This window comes from Strix aluco, chromosome 31 (genome assembly GCF_031877795.1).
Source record: "Strix aluco isolate bStrAlu1 chromosome 31, bStrAlu1.hap1, whole genome shotgun sequence".
Taxonomy (NCBI): Eukaryota; Metazoa; Chordata; class Aves; order Strigiformes; family Strigidae; genus Strix; species Strix aluco.
The window spans coordinates 3,337,816-3,357,019 of NC_133961.1; the positions used below are offsets into that span (position 1 = coordinate 3,337,816).

The 19,204-nt window shown below is 42.3% G+C and overlaps 1 protein-coding gene across 1 annotated transcript in view; it reads left to right on the plus strand.

Moving 5' to 3' along the window:
* The window catches only part of TTC17 (tetratricopeptide repeat domain 17), a 60,119-nt gene that overhangs the window by 1,931 nt on the left and 38,984 nt on the right, over positions 1–19,204 (plus strand). Inside the window, exons 2-10 of the mRNA XM_074809745.1 lie at positions 11,681–11,770; positions 13,308–13,477; positions 14,481–14,592; positions 15,693–15,824; positions 16,503–16,612; positions 16,911–17,055; positions 17,435–17,574; positions 17,818–17,978; positions 18,285–18,397. Coding sequence (XP_074665846.1) covers positions 11,681–11,770; positions 13,308–13,477; positions 14,481–14,592; positions 15,693–15,824; positions 16,503–16,612; positions 16,911–17,055; positions 17,435–17,574; positions 17,818–17,978; positions 18,285–18,397 — 1,173 coding nt within the window. The remainder of the gene's footprint in view (positions 1–11,680; positions 11,771–13,307; positions 13,478–14,480; positions 14,593–15,692; positions 15,825–16,502; positions 16,613–16,910; positions 17,056–17,434; positions 17,575–17,817; positions 17,979–18,284; positions 18,398–19,204) is intronic.

Here is a 19,204-nt window from a genome sequence, read left to right on the forward strand (position 1 = left end):
TTTTATTTTCCACTTATTTGTATTTTGGGGAATGAGAAGAGAGGGCATTTTCTAGAGCGAACTTGAACGTTGTTTTAAATACCAAAGTGTAATTGTGGTTCGGTGATTAGCAGCAAAACCAACAGATAATCTCCGTTGTCCAGCAACATGAAGGAATTGTCACTGTCCCGCTCTACGCTGCGCTGGTGCAGCCCCACCTCGAGTACTGTGTGCAGTTTCGGGCACCTCAGTTTAAGGGGGACATCAAACTAGTGAGTGTGTCCAGAGGAAGGCAACCGAGATGGTGAAAGGTCTTGAGGGCAAGACCTACGAGGAGCAGCTGAGGTCACTTGGTTTGTTCACCTTGGAGAAGAGAAGGTTGAGGGGTGACTTCATCGCAGTCTGCAACTTCCTCAAGGGGGGCAGTGGACAGGGAGGTGCTGATCTCCTCTCTCTGATGATCAGGGATATGACACGAGGAAATGAAATGAAGCTGTGCCAGGGGAAGGTCAGGTTGGACATTAGGAAGAGGCTCTTCACTGAGAGGGTGGTCGGTCACTGGAACAGGCTCCCCAGGGAAGTGGTCACAGCACCAAGCCCGTCAGAGTTCAAGGAACATCTGGACGATGCTCTTGTATGGCTTAGTTTTCAGTAGTCCTGCGAGGAGCAGGGGGTTGGACTTGATGTCCTCATGGTTCCCTTCCAACTTGAGATATTCTATGATTCATTGGCAATGGGATGGTTCATAACTGATTTATTAATTCGTTGGTAGAACCACAACATTCCAAAATATTTAAGTTGCCCTTCTGCTAATACCAAGACCGAAGTGCTTAACAGGACATAAGCCTAAAATTTCCCTGCAGAGCATCCCTTTGCTTGAATTTTTCAGAATATTCTTTGTTAGGTTGATATTTATCGTGAGAACATGTATTTTTACCAGTAGGCTTAGCCGTTCAATCGTTCTTTCCAGCTATTTTTACTTCGTGCATTTTCAGTGGGGCTTTTCTCCACATTCATCTCAAACTCTTTGGCTGTGCAGCTTCTTGTGTTTCTCTGGAGCATCTGGCGTTTTAGTTTCTCAGTGTACGTAGAGCATTGCCTGTCATCAGCTTCTCTGCTAGTTCTAATTAACCTACTCTCATTTTATAGAAAAATATTGTCACATCAGGTTTTTCTATAGTACTCCAGACTACTCTGGACTCCTTTGAACATCCATGTTTGCTGCACAGCAGCCCAAGTTTGAATTTTGAAGCACCTTACCTACTGAAAGACAGCTGTGTAAGTCAAGACTGGTGTGAAATAAACCTCAGCTCTGCTGGTTTGAACTCAGCCTAAGCAGGGTCACAGAGTAACACCACCTGCCCTCAGCTCAAAGCAGGGCCAGCTGAGGGTCCTGCCGGGCTGAATTTTCTGTCCAGAGGTGGGGATTTGACAGCCTTGCTGGGCACCTGGTCCAGTGGTCAGCTGCCTTCAGTGTGAATTTTTTTCATCTTTTCTAATTAGAATTTCCCATGTAGCAACAGATGTACGATGCTTCTCACTGTCACACCTCAGGAAGAGCCTGGCTCTGTCTTCTCTCTACCCTGCCTTTAGGAAGCTGAAAACAGCAGCAGTGTCCCCCTGCAGCTGAGCCCGCCTGCTTCTCTCAGCCGCTCTGCGTGTTCTGTGCTCCAGGCCCCTCACCACCTCGGATGGGCTTTGCTGGCCTGAAAACGGGGGACAGAAAGCTGAAGCAGGTGGGTGGCTGGTGGAGGGGGACGATCGCTGCCCTCGCCCTGCTGGCTCCAGCCTTGCTGCTCTAGCCCAGGGTGCAGCTGGCCACCTCAGCTGCAAGGGCACACTGCTGGCTCATACCAACTGTTTCCTCGCCGTAGTCCAAACATCCTTCTCTGCAAAGCTGTTTTCAGTTCAGCTCCAGCCTTTCCTGCCACACGGGGCTATTGCATCCCACACACCGGGTTTGCGCTTGCCATTGTGGACTTCGTGAGGGCCCTGGCAGCTCGTTTCTCCAGCTCTCTCTGTCACTGCAGCCCTGCCTTACACTATGGCCACCCCCACCCCACGTTTGCAGAGGACACCAGGCTTGCTGAGCTTTCTCCCTGTTGTTAGTAAAGACATTAAACAGTGTTGGCCCCAGTATTGATCCCTGAGGGATGCTGCTGGTGATCACCACTGTTGGACTTTGCGCTGCTGATGGCAACACTTCCAGCACAGCAGTTTCGAACTGGAAGTGGCTATTACTGTCTGGTGGCTAAGAGTGGTGGTATTAATACGCATTTATATTATTTAATTTTAGAAATATTTGCATTCTCAGTCTGAAACACGTTTTTCAAGATTGTCACCTTTTTACAGAGGAACAGGCTTGATCTTCACTTGGACTACCTCATTATCTGAATGAAGCCCATAAAATTAAGATGTGGGCGAAACTTAAGTGGTAGTAAGACCCAGACATTCCCCTCCTAAACGCGCCACTAGTGGGTGTCCAGATAAGCACCAGTGACAAGTGACTTCCCTGTAGATTTTAGTTTGCTACTGTGAGCCTTGTTTTCCTTGTTACCAAAGTGCACTATGGATGAGGAACTGAAAGCAGAAGTTATAGATCCTGGCCTGTATACAAAATCTGATAGCTGGAATCTGAGGGAAAGATTGTGAGAATATTTTATATTATTGCCCTAAAATCTCTGTCAGCTGTTTCTCCTTATAGCGCAGCAACAGCGTAAGCCTTTAATATGAGACTACATTCAGGTGAGATTGACTTTCCTGTGGCGTAAGGCTGCTAGCAATACCTTGCCTGAGACTTGAGCTGGAGTTCCTAGTGGTATAACAGCCTGGCAGGGGTAGCAATATTAATGCAAACTGAACAATTTTCTGTATATCAGCAAGCTCTCATCTCGTAAATGGAAGTGCTTGCTAAGTAGTCTCTGCTGTTCCAGTTTGTAGTGAGCATTTCTGAATGATGAAACAAATTAATTCCCAGCAGTGCATGTAACGTTTCATTGTCTAAGCCATCAAGGGAAAAGCCATCAAGCTGTATCTGTTGCCCAAGTAGCCTGTTTTGAGGTCAAATACATCATTCTCTGGATCACTTCGTCTTCTTTTAGTCCGAGTCCACCTTCAGATATGTGTTCCTGCAAAACCAGGGACTGAGTAATCGTCACTGAGTGATTGAGAGATGATATGTCCTCAATGCACATGTTTATAAGCCTTTTTATTTCACAACTGGCAGTATAAAGTTCAGGCTAATATATAACTGATTTTAGACAGTGCTTGTCTGCCAGTAGGGAAACTAGCCACTCTACAGAAATACTAGCGTACTTCAAGAGAAGAGAGAAACTTGGTGTAAAGAGAGGACAGACAACTGACAGATTAAATGCGATGCAGGAAAGTTTCAGTAGTCATTCATGGCTTTAGGGGTGGGTGCCAACTGCTGTCATCTCAGACCTGACATATCAGGGCTGAGGTAGGGTCTTTCTAAAGATCCCTTGGTGGAGGTGATTAAAGCTGAGCAAGCTGGAGGGGGATTCAAAGGACTCTCTTTATGTGAGCTACTATAAACGCTGCGAAAGTTAGTTCTGAGTAACTAAACTAAAAGAAGCAAAGAAACCTCCCAGGGCAGATGGTCCAAAGCAGGACTGGGGAAGTGTTGCCAGGGACAGAGAGCCTCTGGCAAGGAATCTGAGCTGGCAAAAAGTTGTTTTGTTTTTAATGTGCTGTCATGGTTTTTGAAGTTTGTTAGAGGTGATCTGGAACAGAGAGTGAACGAGCAGTGCTGGTTAGCCTCTTTGGGGCTAAGAGGACGAGCCACTCGGTAAACATGACATCTGAATTTAATGCAGTGCAGTAGTGTGCTTAATTCTGGCTTAGTACAAGAGGGGAGACATTACCTAACAGTTGTTCACTTGGTTGTGGATTTGAATGTGAGTGTGCCTCAAGTTGCAGCAAGGCAAGATGATTCATGGATGGCTTTAGAGTTGGGTAATGCATTACTGGTATCCATGATCTGACTACATGAGTACGCTGACAGCTTGAGATGAGAATAGTGGTCCATACGTTCAAGACTGGAGGAGAAGCAGCCATCCAAAACTAAGGAAAGCTGAAAATCTGGTGCAGCCAAATAAAAATCTATTTGCTACTTGCAAAAGCATCTTCTGCAATATATTAAGCAGTCAGTACTATCTTGAAAATGACAGGTGGATGTTTGCTTTGCTCTTTCTCTAAAGGTTAGTTTGCTTGGCCATATGACCTCTTTCTTGACTGAATTTCTTATCCTTCCAAGTCTGTTGTGTGCTAAGCAAAAAAAAAAAAAAAAGTGTTCATTCTTACTGAAGTGTGTAACGTAGCATGCCTTCCCCAAAACAGTTGGCAGTGCCTCTTTCTGAGTGTGTGCAAAGAGACCTACCTAGGCTGGAGGTTGGTGTGAGTCTGCTGCAGTTCATCCTGTCATCCAGCCCTAGGGTGATGAGCTGAAGCGTGGTGGTTTTGAAGCATCAGTCAGCTTGTCCTTAGGAAAAGGTAATCTTGTTCTGTTTTAAAACTTCTCTCTTGATCACCAAAAGACTGTGGGATTTAGGCCTTCTTCTAGTATGAAAAATAATAACTTTTAAAAATGCCTTCACTTTAAATTTTCTGCTTTTTCATAAGTCTATTTAAAAAGTTTGAACCTGAACATTTTGTGTAGTGAATGGTTGAGATGCTTAACGTCCTTGTCCCCGACAGGGTGCTGCTGACCTAGAACGCGCTTCACCAGCGCTGGGCTCTCAGGGGAGTGCAGCCTCTGTCCTTCTGTATTGCTGTGAAGGTCACAGCTAGAGCTGAATTTGATTAAAAATAGGCCTTCTGGTAGCCTGTATGTGGAGTGCAGTCAGAAATGCAAATATTTTGTTCTTTGGGGCAGTGGTGGTAGAGAAGTAGCTTTGCTGCTGAGTTGAGAACAGTGAAAAGATTTGCATCTGTGGTGGAGGAGCTAAGAGGCAGATCTGAAGAGCTGCTGAAATATAGCTGTTGGTGCCCATGGCCCTCACGCCTGCCACGGTCTAGCAGGTAACCTTCTGCCAGGTTTTAACTGCTGACAGCAAAGCTTTAATACAAAAATGTCTGCATTTAGCCCAGCGTAGTAATATACGCTGAGGTGGTTCAGTTTGTAAGTCCAGAAGGACCCAGCAGTGGCTCTGACCGTGTGTAGGCACCATGTCCTGCTCGCTCTTCCCACTCCTGGTGTTTCCATACAGCCTTGTCCTCCTGGCTCCCAGGTCCCATTTCTCTTGGCATCCTCACACTTTGATTTCCTGGCCTATCATCGTGTTTTCCATCACTTTTAATGTAAGGGTAGGGCAAACTGACAAGATCATACTAATCAGCCGTTCAAAATGGATTATTCTGTGGTGAACGCTGTGCTTGGTGCCTGGCAGGCCTTCTCCATATTGTGAGCTTCACAGCGAAAGGATAGCCTGGCAGTGACCCAAGCACATGTTTGCATGAAGGCCCCATCAGAGCCCGAAAGAGCAAAGTCAGCGAGACTCTGAAATCCACTGTTATTTCATGTGGCTGAACTTTTTTTTTTTTTCCTTTAAAGCTGAATCCCTACCTGTTACTATCCAGCTAGGAAATAAGAACCACAGTATAAAGCCCTTAAAATACACCACTGGATAAAGTCATTTCCCTTAAAGTTTAACCAGAAAAAACCAATGGGTTGTCTGCTGTTCATTTGCTGAAGAAATTACTGCTGAGGCTTAACCTTTTTTTTAGGTATCTTGTAAGTCATTTTTCACAATGAGAACAATCAGCCACTGGAATAATCTCCCCAGGGAGGTGGTGGATTCTCCAATGTAGGACACTTAAGATTAGCTGGACAGGGTGCTGGGTCATCTTGTCTAGACCGTGCTTTTGCCAGGAAGGGTTGGACCAGATGATCCTTGAGGTCTCCTCCAACCTGGTATTCATAGAATCATAGAATGGTTTGGTTTGGAAGGGACCTTAAAGACCATCCAGTTCCACCCCCCTGCCATGGGCAGGGACACCTTCCACTAGCCCAGGTTGCCCAAAGCCCCGTCCAACCTGGCCTTGAACCCTTCCAGGGAGGGGGCAGCCACAGCTTCTCTGGGCAACCTGTGCCAGGGCCTCACCACCCTCACAGGGAAGAATTTCTTCCTTAGATCTAATCTGAATCTACCCCCTTTCAGTTTAAAACCATTACCCCTCATCCTATCCCTACACCCCCTGATGAAGAGGCTCCCCCCAGATTTCCTGTAGCCCCTTTAAGTACTGTGAGGCCGCTCTGAGGTCTCCCTGGAGTCTTCTCTTCTCTGGACTGAAAAACCCCCATCTCTCTCAGCCTGTCGTCACAGGGGAGGTGCTCCAGCCCCCTGAGCGTCTTTGTATTCTATGATTCTAATTAGTATTTTTCCTTTTCTCTACTTTCAACGTTAGAACGCAGTATTTCTAGTATTTGGCAGTGAGCAGGCAGCAGGAACCAGTCTGCCTTTATGAAAACAAGTACTTGTTCCTTACAGACATACATGAGTTGATCTGGCATCTGTTTTGCTGCTGTAGAATATAAACCTGGACTAGAATATACATGTTAGAAATTTGTTTTGTACCCTTAAGTATGACCAACAGCATATTGCAGACAAGTGGTGTTACAAATAAAGTCTTGTTTTCCTTTGATGTATTTAGATCTGTTATCTACGATAGTCATAGCTGGTGTGCTCTTCAGAAGTGATCTCTGTTGAGCAGACCTATTCAATAATACTGCAACTTTGTTAGGTTTTATGTTTGAAGTGCTACAAGTGTTTAAAATTTCTATTTTCCCTGTAGTGCAGCTACTCTCAATATCCAAACACCTAACGCTGTTTGTTAACAGATTCTCCAGCTGTAAGCTTTTAAATGGCTCAATGCTTATTATAAAAACTCACTTCAACATCATTTTTCTGTGTGAATTTTTCAGTGACATTGCTTGGAACAAACAAGTACCTTCTGACACTCCCTGTTCATCATTTGTATAAGCCAAAGCATATATTTTCCAGTTTTGTAGCTTGTCTTGCACCAAAACGTGTACAGAATTTTTTGTGACTTTTTCAGAAATGCCATGCTAGCATCACGTTGGAGTGGCGAGTATCTCAAGACAGCAAGAATATACCAAAAGGCACACTTCAGTTTTTAGATCCTTTGCTCCCAATTGAGCCTGCAAGGAGTTCCAGCCTATTTGAGTGGGAATTGCCTTCATTTCACAAGTACAGTGACAAAAGATCCACTGTCTGTAAAACAAGCCTATAAAACAAGTACAAGGAGCCCGCTTTGCTGTACACCATCATTTGATGTAGTATCTTTTCCAGCTTCTTTCTGTCCTAATCTGCCTTCTGCATGTAGTAGAAGCTTTTAGGATGTGCAGAGGCACTAACAGCTGTTCTGATTTTGGTGTTCCTGTGCCTCAGTTAACAGTGGGATTTCCACCATACTTTAAAAAAAGCCTTACCTAAAAATAGCTGACCGAGGCATTCACCGACCTTCATTTTAAAAACTTACTTCCTGGTGCAATATAACTGGGTTGTGGGGAAAAATACACTGCAAGTGTGGCGGGTTAACCCTGGCTGGGTGCCAGGTGCCTGCTAAAGCTGCTCTATCACTCCCCTCCTCAGCTGAACAGGGGAGAGAGAATATAACGAAGGTTCGTGGGTCGAGATAAGGACAGGGAGATCACTCAGCAATTACTGTCATGGGTAAAATAGATTTGACTTGGGAAAAGTAACTTAATTTACTGCCAGTCAAATCAGCGTAGGGTAATGAGAAAGAAAAGCTAAATCTTAAAACACCTTTGCCTCACCCCTCCCTTCTTTCTGGGCTCAGCTTTGCTCTCAATTTCTCTCCCTCCTCTCTCCCATGGTGCAGGGGGCAGGGGATGGGCGTTGTGGTCAGTTCGTCACCCGTTGTCTCTGTCACTCCTTTCTCCTCAGGGGGAGGACTCCTCACACTCTTCCCCTGCTCCAGCGTGGACAGCAGACAGTCCTCCATGAACTTCTCAGCACGAGTCCTCCCCATGGGCTGCAGTTCCTCACAAACTGCCCCAGCGTGGGTCCCTTCCAGGGGTTCTGTCCTTCAGGCACAGGCTGCCCCAGCGTGGGTCCCCCACGGGGTCACAAGTGCTGCCAGAAAATCTGCTCCAGCGTGGGCTCCTCTCTCCACGGGCCACAGCTCCTGCCAGGAGCCTGCTCCAGCGTGGGCTTCCCGTGGGGTCACAGCCTCCTTTGGGCACCCACCTGCTCCAGCGTGGGCTTCCCGTGGGGTCACAGCCTCCTCTGGGCACCCACCTGCTCCAGCGTGGGCTTCCCGTGGGGTCACAACCTCCTCTGGGCACCCACCTGCTCCAGCGTGGGCTTCCCATGGGGTCACAACCTCCTTTGGGCACCCACCTGCTCTGGCGTGGGGTCCTCCCCGGGCTGCAGGTGGGTCTCTGCTCCCCTGTGGACCTCCCTGGGTGCAGGGCACAGCTGCCTCACCATGCTCTTCATCGTGGGCTGCAGGGGAATCTCTGCTCTGGCACCTGGAGCACCTCTTCCCCCTTCTTCTTCACTGTCCTCGGTGTCTGCAGGGTTGTTTCTCTCACATTCTCACTCTGATCTCCTGACTACAGTTGCCCTCCCAGGTTTTTTTTTTTTCCCCTCCTTAAACACGTTATCCCAGAGGTGCTACCACCGTCACTGATGGGCTCGGCCTTGGCCAGCGGTGGGTCTGTCTTGGACCCGGCTGGCGTTGGCTCTGCCGGAATGGGGGAAGCTTCTGGCACCTTCTCACAGAAGCCACCCCTGTGGCCCCCTGCTGCTAAACCTTGCCATGCAAACCTTACAAGTCTAATTATTCAGAGACTTTGATATATGCAGGTAACACGGGAGACTAAAACTTCACGGTTTGATTCAACTTCAGTGTCTTTTTTTTGCTACACAAATTCTGTGTGTTTCTTGCTGAATCAGGTTCTTAGTGTACTTTGTGACAGTGAATAAATTTGAACTGTGCTTTATAAAGAAACTTTCACCTTTGGGCAAAGTTGAACAGAGAATGCTTATTCTAAGAGTGGGTTTACTGGCAGGCTTTCTGCAGTGGAGCTATAGTAGCTGTAGTGATTTCCTGTTGGATTGATGTAACTTTACAAACAAATTCACCGACATTGTAGTTGTTGCTTTGATTTCTGCTGCCAGGTGGTAGTTGATAGGAATTTGGTACTTGTTGCATTGTTTTTCTGTCAGTGCATGCATGCTGGATTGGTAACATACCACTCCAAATTCCCAAATGCTAAATTCAAACCTAACACTCCTGAGACTTTTATCGAAAGTTAAAACCAGAAGCTGTCCCTGGATATCATTCTGTTTCTGAATGAATGATAAGCTGCGATCCTTCATCTTTCAGAATAAGACTTTCTAAATGGTGATGCCTGCATAACTTCCTGCAAAAAATCACTCCCCAGATGCAGTTTGTCACTGGAAGTGGAGCTGATAGTTGACTTTGCTCCCCGTGACTGTGTAGTATCATGCCAGCAGCCTTCAGATGTCAGAGGAACAGTGTTATTTTTGAATGGGTGATCAAGTGCTTTAAACACAGTAAAACTTTCCCTTGTTTTCTTTGCAAATTCATCTCTCATTAGCTTGCACATACCGTGGTAGTTTCTCTAGCAAATGAGGCATGAATAGGTGCCACATTCAGTGCATGACTCTGGTTTTGTGTGCAACCAGTTCAAAGTGAGGTGGGGCCCAGAGGAGGAAATATGAAACGTGACTGGAAGTAAAGCGCTGTAGACTTCAATACTTCAACTAACAACATCATTAGTTTTTTTGATACAGTGTTTTCTGTGCTTCTCTGGATCATTGCAGATACTTGGTCACCCTTTATTGGCAACAGTTAAATCCATAATCTCCAAATTCATAGTGTAAAAATTAACTGGTGTCGGTAGCACCTATTATTTTCTATTCATCTGGTGATGTAAGAGAATTAATTTGCTCAGGCAGAAAATGAGTTATATGTAGGTATCTGGACTGTGTAGGTAGCCACCCACCAAAATGACTCCACGCTAAAGGAAGCAGTTCAGCTTTCAATTTGGAAAGGAATACTTAGCCAAATTTAGCCAAAACCACCATTAGGGTTGTTTTGAGGGGGAAGATAAAAGGAACAAATGTTTTCATCTTAGAGGATAGGATCTGTGCTCAGCAGGGAGGCTTGCAAGGAATGTCAACTTCACAGTCAGTAGTCCAAAGATTTGAGCTTCTTATCTGCCTCACAGCCAAGAAAACATGGCCCAAGGCTTAATGAGGATACATTAAATATTAAAATGACCTGGAAGTTTGCTGTTGTCCTGCTGAAGTTCTCTGCAGTAAGAGAGAGTGCCAGAAATGTGTCCAAGTTGTTTGGAAAGTTGACAAAAAAATGAAGAGCAGGAGCTCAGGAGGTTCTCCTGCACATGTATATATGGCAGAGTTTTTCTATTAAATTGTAATGTCGCCAAGTTTGGAGAGACATCATGGGGGTGGACAGCCGCGTGGAGATATCAGCACTACACCCAGGTAGTGCGTACATCTTCATGCAGCAGCTAGTTCTGTATCCTGAAAGCATTTAAGGAAACTGAGCAGATCCAGGAATATCTTGGTAACAGCCATTATGTTAAAATGTGAGATCTTGGTGTCCTTGTCACCCTTTGTCCTTTCATCCTGCCATCACATACTCCTGTCCATTTCCTTGCTTCTGTTCTCATAGTGAATCCTCCACGAGCTAATTTCATATACCAGTTCAGATAAAGCAACTGCTAGGGGATCGTGTCCTGTTCTACTGCTGAGTTTGGGTTAGCTTGCAAGTGAGCCTGGTGGGCACCAAAGCTGACACGCAGGACTAACTGGTATCACACTGGCAGATGGAGGAATTGGGGCTGGAATCCTGGAAGTGAGCCTTTGGATCAGCTCAGCTGCCCATACACCACCTTCTCAACTGTAGTGGCTTTTCCCCGACCTGGTCAGGCAGCAGAATTGATCTGGCATGAGGACAAGGCTGGGGTGTTTCAGCTGTGCAGTGAAGTGCCATGGCTTACTGAGCCCAGTTAAGGACCAGTAAAGGTCTGGCATGTAACCGCTCTTGTGTGACTTATCTGTAATGTCGCTCCTCATTGAGCTGCCAGTTCCTGCGCATAGCTGGGGAGACTGTAGCACGGTCTCCTGTATCAGAGTTTTCAGTCTTCGTCTGCTTACCTCTTCATTTTGTTCACTTACATCTTAATTCTGAAGGCGATAGGTCTTACTGCTAGGCTGGTGTCTTAAATTAGTTGCATGGAGGAGTTGACTTGAAACTGAAGTAATTTATGCCTATTGAGGGACACGATGCAGGAATTTTAAAGCTATAAAAGAAAATAGGTTTTTGCAATTGAAGTTTAAGGTACCTAGTATTTCAGCAGTAGGTACTCTTAGTATGTTGTAAGAAATTTACTTGCTTAGAATTTGTGTGCCTAAATAAACTAAAATAGGTTTAAAATTAAAGCATGGTTTGAACCGGATTCTCGACTAACAACGTTGCTTGAAGTACAGATTTAAATTATGGGCATATTATGAATGCTGAGTGGACAGAAAACCTCCTAACAGGCAAACTGTAGTTGAATGAACATAACTTCATACCTTTTAAAATTGCTCCAATTAGGAGGATGTCTGGCATGATGGACTGTTGAAATGTCTTGCAGGTGGATTCACCAATGAACTTGAGGAACCCGCATGATTTGGTAATACTAATGAGACAAGAAACAACAGTTAACTACCTCAAAGAACTGGAGGTAAAGCTTAATGTTAAGTACTAACTAATTTCTGAAAATACAGGCTTTTTTTTTTTTCACAGGCTTTTTAGTGATAGATGTTGATGGGGAACATAAATCATTCGTGGTATAATTCTGCTTCAGTGAAAAGATGAAGAATCCCTCAGATCTCAAGAATTTTGTGCCTCAAGTTTGCTCAACTGGTTATCATTGTCCCCAGTTGCATCATTCCCTGTTGTTATCCATAAATCCTAACATTTTTAAGTAATTTAGGTACTTTATTCTGTTGCTGACTACTATATTCCAGAATACAGAGCAGGTCGCCTCTGTTTTTTTCAAGCCCATTTATTATTGAAAAAGGATCTGAGAACACCCTTCTGGAAAGGACTTTTAATGAACTTTGAACTGATAACTTAAACTAAAGTTTAAATATAACATGGACTGGGCAAGCTACCATGTCACAGCCTTTCTTCTGGCCGTGCACTCCTTTCTCTTGTGTCAGCTTTGGTTTTGTCAGATTAGCATAAGGAGCTAAATGGGAGGTTCGATGAGCACCAGAGGCAGCTTTAGGTGAATGGGAGAAGTGGAAGGGAGGGGAAAAAAGCAGGACTGCCTCTCGTGTGACTGTATTCAGCCAGTCTTTCTCACTGAGGTATACTCATTTTTGTGGTAATGGACATTTTAGCTATGGATGGAACTATAGTTGTAAGCTTTTCAGGACATGGGTTGTGGGTTTGGAAATTACTAATGTACAATTTGTGTCATACAAAGGACTTCCAGCAGAAGTTATCTATTGTAAGATCTGGTACAAGTTGCTACTACTGTGTATCTCTCTAGTATTGCATAGTAGTGGGTAATCAAATGTGTATGGCTTTAATTAAAAATGCAAATTTTCTTCTCATTTCACATATACAAATCCTCATGATATTTAATGGGTTTTCAATTTGCAGATCTAGGTGAGAATTAAATACAACTTCCTGTGCTGGGACAGACCGTTAGGCCATTCACTGCTCATGGTAATCAATACCTGTGAGCTTTATGGGGCGAAAGGTAGCTCCTAAGGCACATCATGAGCTGATCTATAGAAATTAGTCTCAATTCTTGCATTAGCCTGCTACCTCAGTGGTACTTAGCACACTGAGTGGTTAAGAAGTTCATTTTGTTTACAGTCTCTAATATTATTTCCATGAGGTCTAACAGTGGAGGAGAGTCCAAATATGGAAAAGTTAACAACTGTTTCTTCTTTTTCTGAATTGCCTATCATGAATTTGGAATGCTCTTAGCCCTCTTTTTAGGTACAGAAGGAGAAATAAGGACCTGTTGAAGTTGTATTATTTCTCATGAAAGTGTTTATATTCCATCTAAATAAAAAAAAAAATGTCATACAGATGTTATAAAATACAAGGAAATAGTCCCAAAATTTGAAGAGATTGTTTTAGATTTTCTTCAAATAGACTTTGTTTTAAGGAAAAAGTTAGACTCTTCAACTCCTAGCAACTATAGAGTTTGCTTTCATCAGTATGCATTCTTCTGTTTCTTTTTTTTTTTATTCCTACAGAAACAGTTAGTTGCTCAAAAGATTCATATAGAGGAAAATGAGGACAGAGACACAGGGCTGGAACAAAGGCATAATAAAGAGGATCCGGACTGCATTAAAGCAAAGGTGCCCTTGGGGGACCTAGATCTATACGATGGCACGTACATCACCTTAGAGAGCAAAGATATCCGGTAATAAGATGGTTTATATTTTAAGATCTTTACTGAATGAAAAAATCAACAAAACCTCTAAATGCAAGTAAAAAGAAAAATACCATCACTGACTGTTCTTTAGATGACAGTTGGTTTATTTTGTGTCAGTGTGGAATAAAATTGAAACAACCTCTGCCACTGATTATGACAGGGTACGACAGAAATGCTGTTTCCCAAAAACTGTCCATGTTAGTCCTACCCCGAAACTTCTCAGTTCTGTTCCAAGGCTCCCAGTCAGTTCTACCACTGTAACTCTGCACTGATATGGCCAGACATGTGAATTAAACTGGAGTGTGTCAAGTAGAAGGGGGTTGAATTTGCTTGAGTGTGCTTTGTGTATTTTGAGCTAGATAACACTTCTGGTCGTGAGAACTGTCTTGACTTAAATTTGAATGAAATTCTGTTGATTACCAAGCTGTTGAACCTCCTGGTCATATTTCACCCCCTGTGTTTAGCAAGTAAAGAATGTGTGGAGAGTCTGCCTGACATCCAGCTTCACTGGGAATTCATCTTCAGGGCTGACTGTTTCGGTTTTGTAGTTTTAATTTTTTAACATAATCATATGAGCACTTGAAGTGGGAAGAGATTAATTTTATCCTCAGATACCTTCATTTGGGCTTCTTGCTAATACTTGGGGTTTGTTTCAGTTGAAGAGTCTTCTAATCTGCTTGCGTTGCCATTTTCCTGGCAGATAGATCATTAATCATAATAGTGATACACGAGGTTGATGCTCAGACATTTTGGAGGCTATCCAAATGTTGATGTTTTCTCTAAAACAGTCAGAAATTTATCTACTTTATCCTATAGTGGTGACATCCTGATACAACTGGAGTCTGGGAAGACATCAGAAATGATCTAGTGTGCTCAAACACAGGATCTTTGTAATGGTCAAATCAGAATACTGTGTCTGTCAACCACAATACTGTCTCTTATGAACTTTAGCAGTATTTTAATCTGGAGTCTGCTGTTGTTATGTCCTCAGCCCTGAAGACTATATAGACACAAAGTCCCCAGTGCCTCCAGACCTGCAGCAGCCAGACTGTACAAAAGTTCTAGATCTTCCATACAGTATTCATGCTTTTCAGCACTTACGGGTAAGTGAGCAAATGCAAGTATGGTTTTTTCCCCATCAGGAAGAGGAATAGAAAACTCTTACTGGCAGGTCTCAGTCAAGGTTGAAAGGTATTGTAATCTTTCAAGACTGTTTCAGACTTTTTTTAAACCACAATTGTGCCCCGATTAAAGTATCCCGTTTCTCTTTTGTCATTGTTTGCCTTATTTTAGAGGACATTTTTAGGAAAATAGAGTATTTTGTTTTCATAATACACGTTTCATTAGTAAAATGGTAGCTTTCCTTGGAAATGCTTCTAACTTGTGAATTGTTTCAGTTAAAATTGGAGAGTGCTGAACATGGTCCTTAAACTGTATGGAGATTCAGGGTCAGAAAATTGTTTGCAGGCTGGTCGGTAGCTTCTAACACACTTGACTCTGTCTTTGGTATCTGAGTGCCAAGCCCTAACCCAGAGGATGAGATAATTGTTCTTTACTAGTACAAAGTTCATCTGCTTTAGAAAGGTGACAGTGGAAGTGTGGTGCAAAAATTGTTTTTGTCAACAGTATTATATGAGCAATTTTTCTAATGCAGACACAGCTTTAGTGCTTGTGTTTTGCTATTTCTTTTATTACAGGTCTTTAAAATAACTTTTCATCTACAAATAAGGATTTTCTTACGGACAAAACAGGAACTGAAGTTTTTTAGCTCTGTTCCTGGGTCTAGATGTACTTTTGAAGGGAGTTTGTTTGTTGTTGGGGAAGGAAGAAAGAGAAGGAAGAGATGTAGGGATACTTTCATAGCGTGCCTGTAACCTGACAAACATGAGTTAAGTGCTTCAGTGGTCATCAGTGAAATTAGTAAGCTGCCAGATACGCAGTGCTACCAGAAATTAATATTTCTCCTTTAGCATTCACAAACAGAGGCTGCTTTTGTCTACTTCTAATGTTTGCCTCTCTGTAATAATACGTATTATTCATCCATCAGATGTGACATTATCCTGTCAGGTCCCAAAGACCTTGGTACGAAAGGGTGATAGGAATGTAAAATCACCAAGCTGTAAATGGGAGTTAAACTCTTGCCTATATTTCTCTACTTTTAGTTAAAGTGTCAGCAAATACCTATATTCAATTTTTATTTTAGGGTGTCCAAGAAAGAGTTAATCTTTCCGCACCCTTGTTACCTAAAGAAGATCCAATCTTCACATACTTATCACGGAGGCTGGGAAGAAGTATAGAGGAAATAGGTCATCGTATTTATGACGGGCTAATGAAGGTATGAAACTCATCTTGCTGCATGCACAAAAAGAGTGTTAGAAAGGTCTCGCAAGATTAGATATGCCTGGTACATGCTATCAGGTCCAGTACTAGTTTTGCACATACGTTTTTGGCTTACATTTTAGTTACAAAAAGGCAGGCTAAAAAAATTAGATGCTAGGCAAGCAAAGGTAGGAGAAGGCATCAGCAAAGCCAGTAAATAGATTCTTACTGTCATCTTCAATGGCAGGCTGATGGTCTGGCAAGCCCCATTCATTGCTCTGTCAAAGTAATAAGAGCTTTTAAACAGAAATGCAGGTACTTAAAGAACAAAGAAGAAACAATAGCACTGAAATGCGTATGTTTTTATTAAATGCCTTCCTGCAAAATATAGAAACTCTTATTGAAGTCCAACTAAGCTGCTGATGCTTAAACCACCATCACCTCTCGTTTCATCTCGTTTTGAATTTTTACCTGTCTGAAAGGCAGAAGCTCTGTTTCTTTAATACATTTATATGCTAGTTCATTCTTCCTAAACATTCACAACTGTTGCCAAATGGCAGCTTTTCAGAGGAAGAGGATAATTTAGACCAGAATTGGTGCTCGTATTTCCATCGCATAGTAATTAAAGCCCTGATTAACCTTCTAGTTCATGTCTTAGGAGTTAGTGCAGCTCATGTGTTTCTCTTTACTGCAGAACTCTTCTTCCTGGGTTCTCTATAATATGGCTTCTTTTTACTGGAGAATAAAGAATGAGCCGTACCAAGTAGTAGAATGTGCCATGCGTGCCCTTCATTTTTCTTCAAGGTAAGAATTGCTAATAAAGATTTCTTTTCAGATTGCTTTTCTAGTTATCCTAATTAGTAAACAGGTTTTAGTTTCTAAGACTGTATCCTAAAGAATAATCCGTGTTACTTGTTCTTAACCATTATGCACGATACTAGGCATATGTACAGTTTAGACATTTTTCTACCAGATTACATATTTAACACGTGACTGTATCCTTATGTATGTGAATGTATCCTTACGCATGATTCTTACACAGTCTGACCTATTAATGTCTGTTTTTTTCTTTTTTTCTTTTCATTTTCTTTCCTTCTTTTAGGCAAAATAAAGATATTGCACTGGTAAATTTGGCAAATATTCTGCACCGGGCTCACTTCTCTGCAGATGCAGCTATTGTGGTCCATGCAGCTCTGGATTACAGTGACTTCTTTACCAGCTATTACACTTTGGGAAATATATATGCAGTAAATACCATCTTTATTTTCCAAGACTTGTAGAAAACCAAATATTATTTAATCTTTGTGGCTTGACTTGTAATGCTTTACTCTTACAATGTGTCTGTGTTCCACATGCATTTCATGCTTAATGCTTAAGATTCTGTCAAGATATTTTCATCCAAAAGTCTGTCTTTCAGCACAGGTTTTTATCTGCACTTGGAAAAAAAATTGCAGGGAAATTCTCCTGCAGCCTTTCTCTAGCAGATACGGTGGCTTGAGTTTCAGAAATAACAGGCTGCTTGTTACCACAAAGTAAAATTTGAGTTAATGACTTCTTTGAAAATGGAATATTTTTTGTTACCTGTTACTGAACAGTAGCTAATTTTCTCTCTCCGTCATTCTTCAGATGCTTGGAGAGTACAACCACTCAGTCCTGTGTTACGATCATGCTCTACAGGCCAAACCAGGGTTTGAGCAAGCTGTAAAAAGGAAGCATGCTGTCCTATGTCAGCAAAAACTTGAGCAAAAACTGGAAGCCCAGCATAGGTAACTAAAGAAACATCCTAGTGACAGTTCATACAGTCGCGCTTTTATTGTTCTGTTACAGCAATTTCTTACATTTCAAATAGAATAATGATTTTCAACTTTCTGTATTTCTTTGACTATGCAATAAAATTATTTATAAGAATACTTTAAGAAACCTGAAGTTGAAAATGTGCAACACTTTAGGAAAAGCTGCTATTTTAAAAAGCATTCGAAGTAAATCTATTCTACTGTTGAACTTTCAAGATCACTTCAGCGAACATTAAATGAATTGAAGGAATATCAGAAGCAACATGACCATTACCTCAGGCAACAAGATGTTTTAGACAAGTACAAGCTCATCCAGGAGGAACAAATCTTGAGGAACATCATTCACGAGACACAGATGGCAAAAGAAGCTCAATTAGGTACAACTTTTTAGAGTTCACGCTCATTATAGCAATTGCACATATTCAGATTAATGTCAGGACGTAACTTCTTAGTATGTTAAGATGGCCATAAGTGGCTGTTGTGTTTTGCTTATTAAAACAGAATGTGCAATGTGTTCTTGAACAGGGGTTTTTTGAGTCTTTTGAAGACAGCATTTCCTATGTGCTGGTGAAATAAATAAAAAGGATTGACTGAATTAGGAGTGGAGGGGTTGACTGTATGCTGTCTTTGTCTCCTCGGAAACCTCACTTATATAGTAGAAAAAACTGTTTTGTGCTTTGCAGGGAACCATCAGATCTGTAGACTGGGCAACCAGCAGCATAGCTTGCACTGCCAGTGGGACCAGCCTGTTCGTTATCACCGCGGAGACATTTTTGAAAATGTGGAATATGTTCAGGTTTGTCTGTGAATTGATACCACTGCTTTAAGTTGCATCCCATTTGCCTTATTAGCTAAATAGTTCAATTTTTTTTGAGGCTTGTCAAAGGGGGTACATTTTGGGTGTGGTAATTATAGTGAGAAATCATTTAGTCTCTTTTCCAGAGTGTAAAGTATTTAATGCTAGTTTCTTTTGCTAGTCATACAAGCTGAGATCAGCTGTGGATTATAGAAATTTAGAGGGTTCATTGTATAAGACTTTGTTTTACTTAGAAAAGAGAACTGTTAGAATTATTTGAGTCAAAAAACTTTATAATATAGTCCAAAGTCTTAGTTTCCAGCCACTTCTATATTGACTGCTTTGCTTTTTCAACCTGCCAAGAAGAGCCAAGTATTTCTTTCTAGGAAGTATAAGAATCCTCACCTGAGGAATTAGAGCTTTCTCTTACGCAAATATACTACATTTCAGGCATGCTAGCAGGAGTGTAACATGTTTAATTTTCCAATTTAGTTTCCTTCAGAGAGGACAGGAAAAAGCATTAGGCAGTGAATGTTAATAGAGAGACAAAGGTTTTCTAAGGAGTTCGTTTTCTTTTCTAACGTACATGTGGTATATGAAACAAGAATTATTCTTTAGTGGAAAGAGTATTCCAGCATAACAGCTTGAAAGTGTGCTTAAAATAATATTGTATCAATCACTTATCTCCACGGCCTTAAAATGGATCATAGTTTCTTTCGTTTATTACGCTGTCATATGACTTGAGCTACACAACTTTTGCATGCTCCTTCCAGTTTAATCTTTTTTCCTACCAGAAGGAGCACAAAA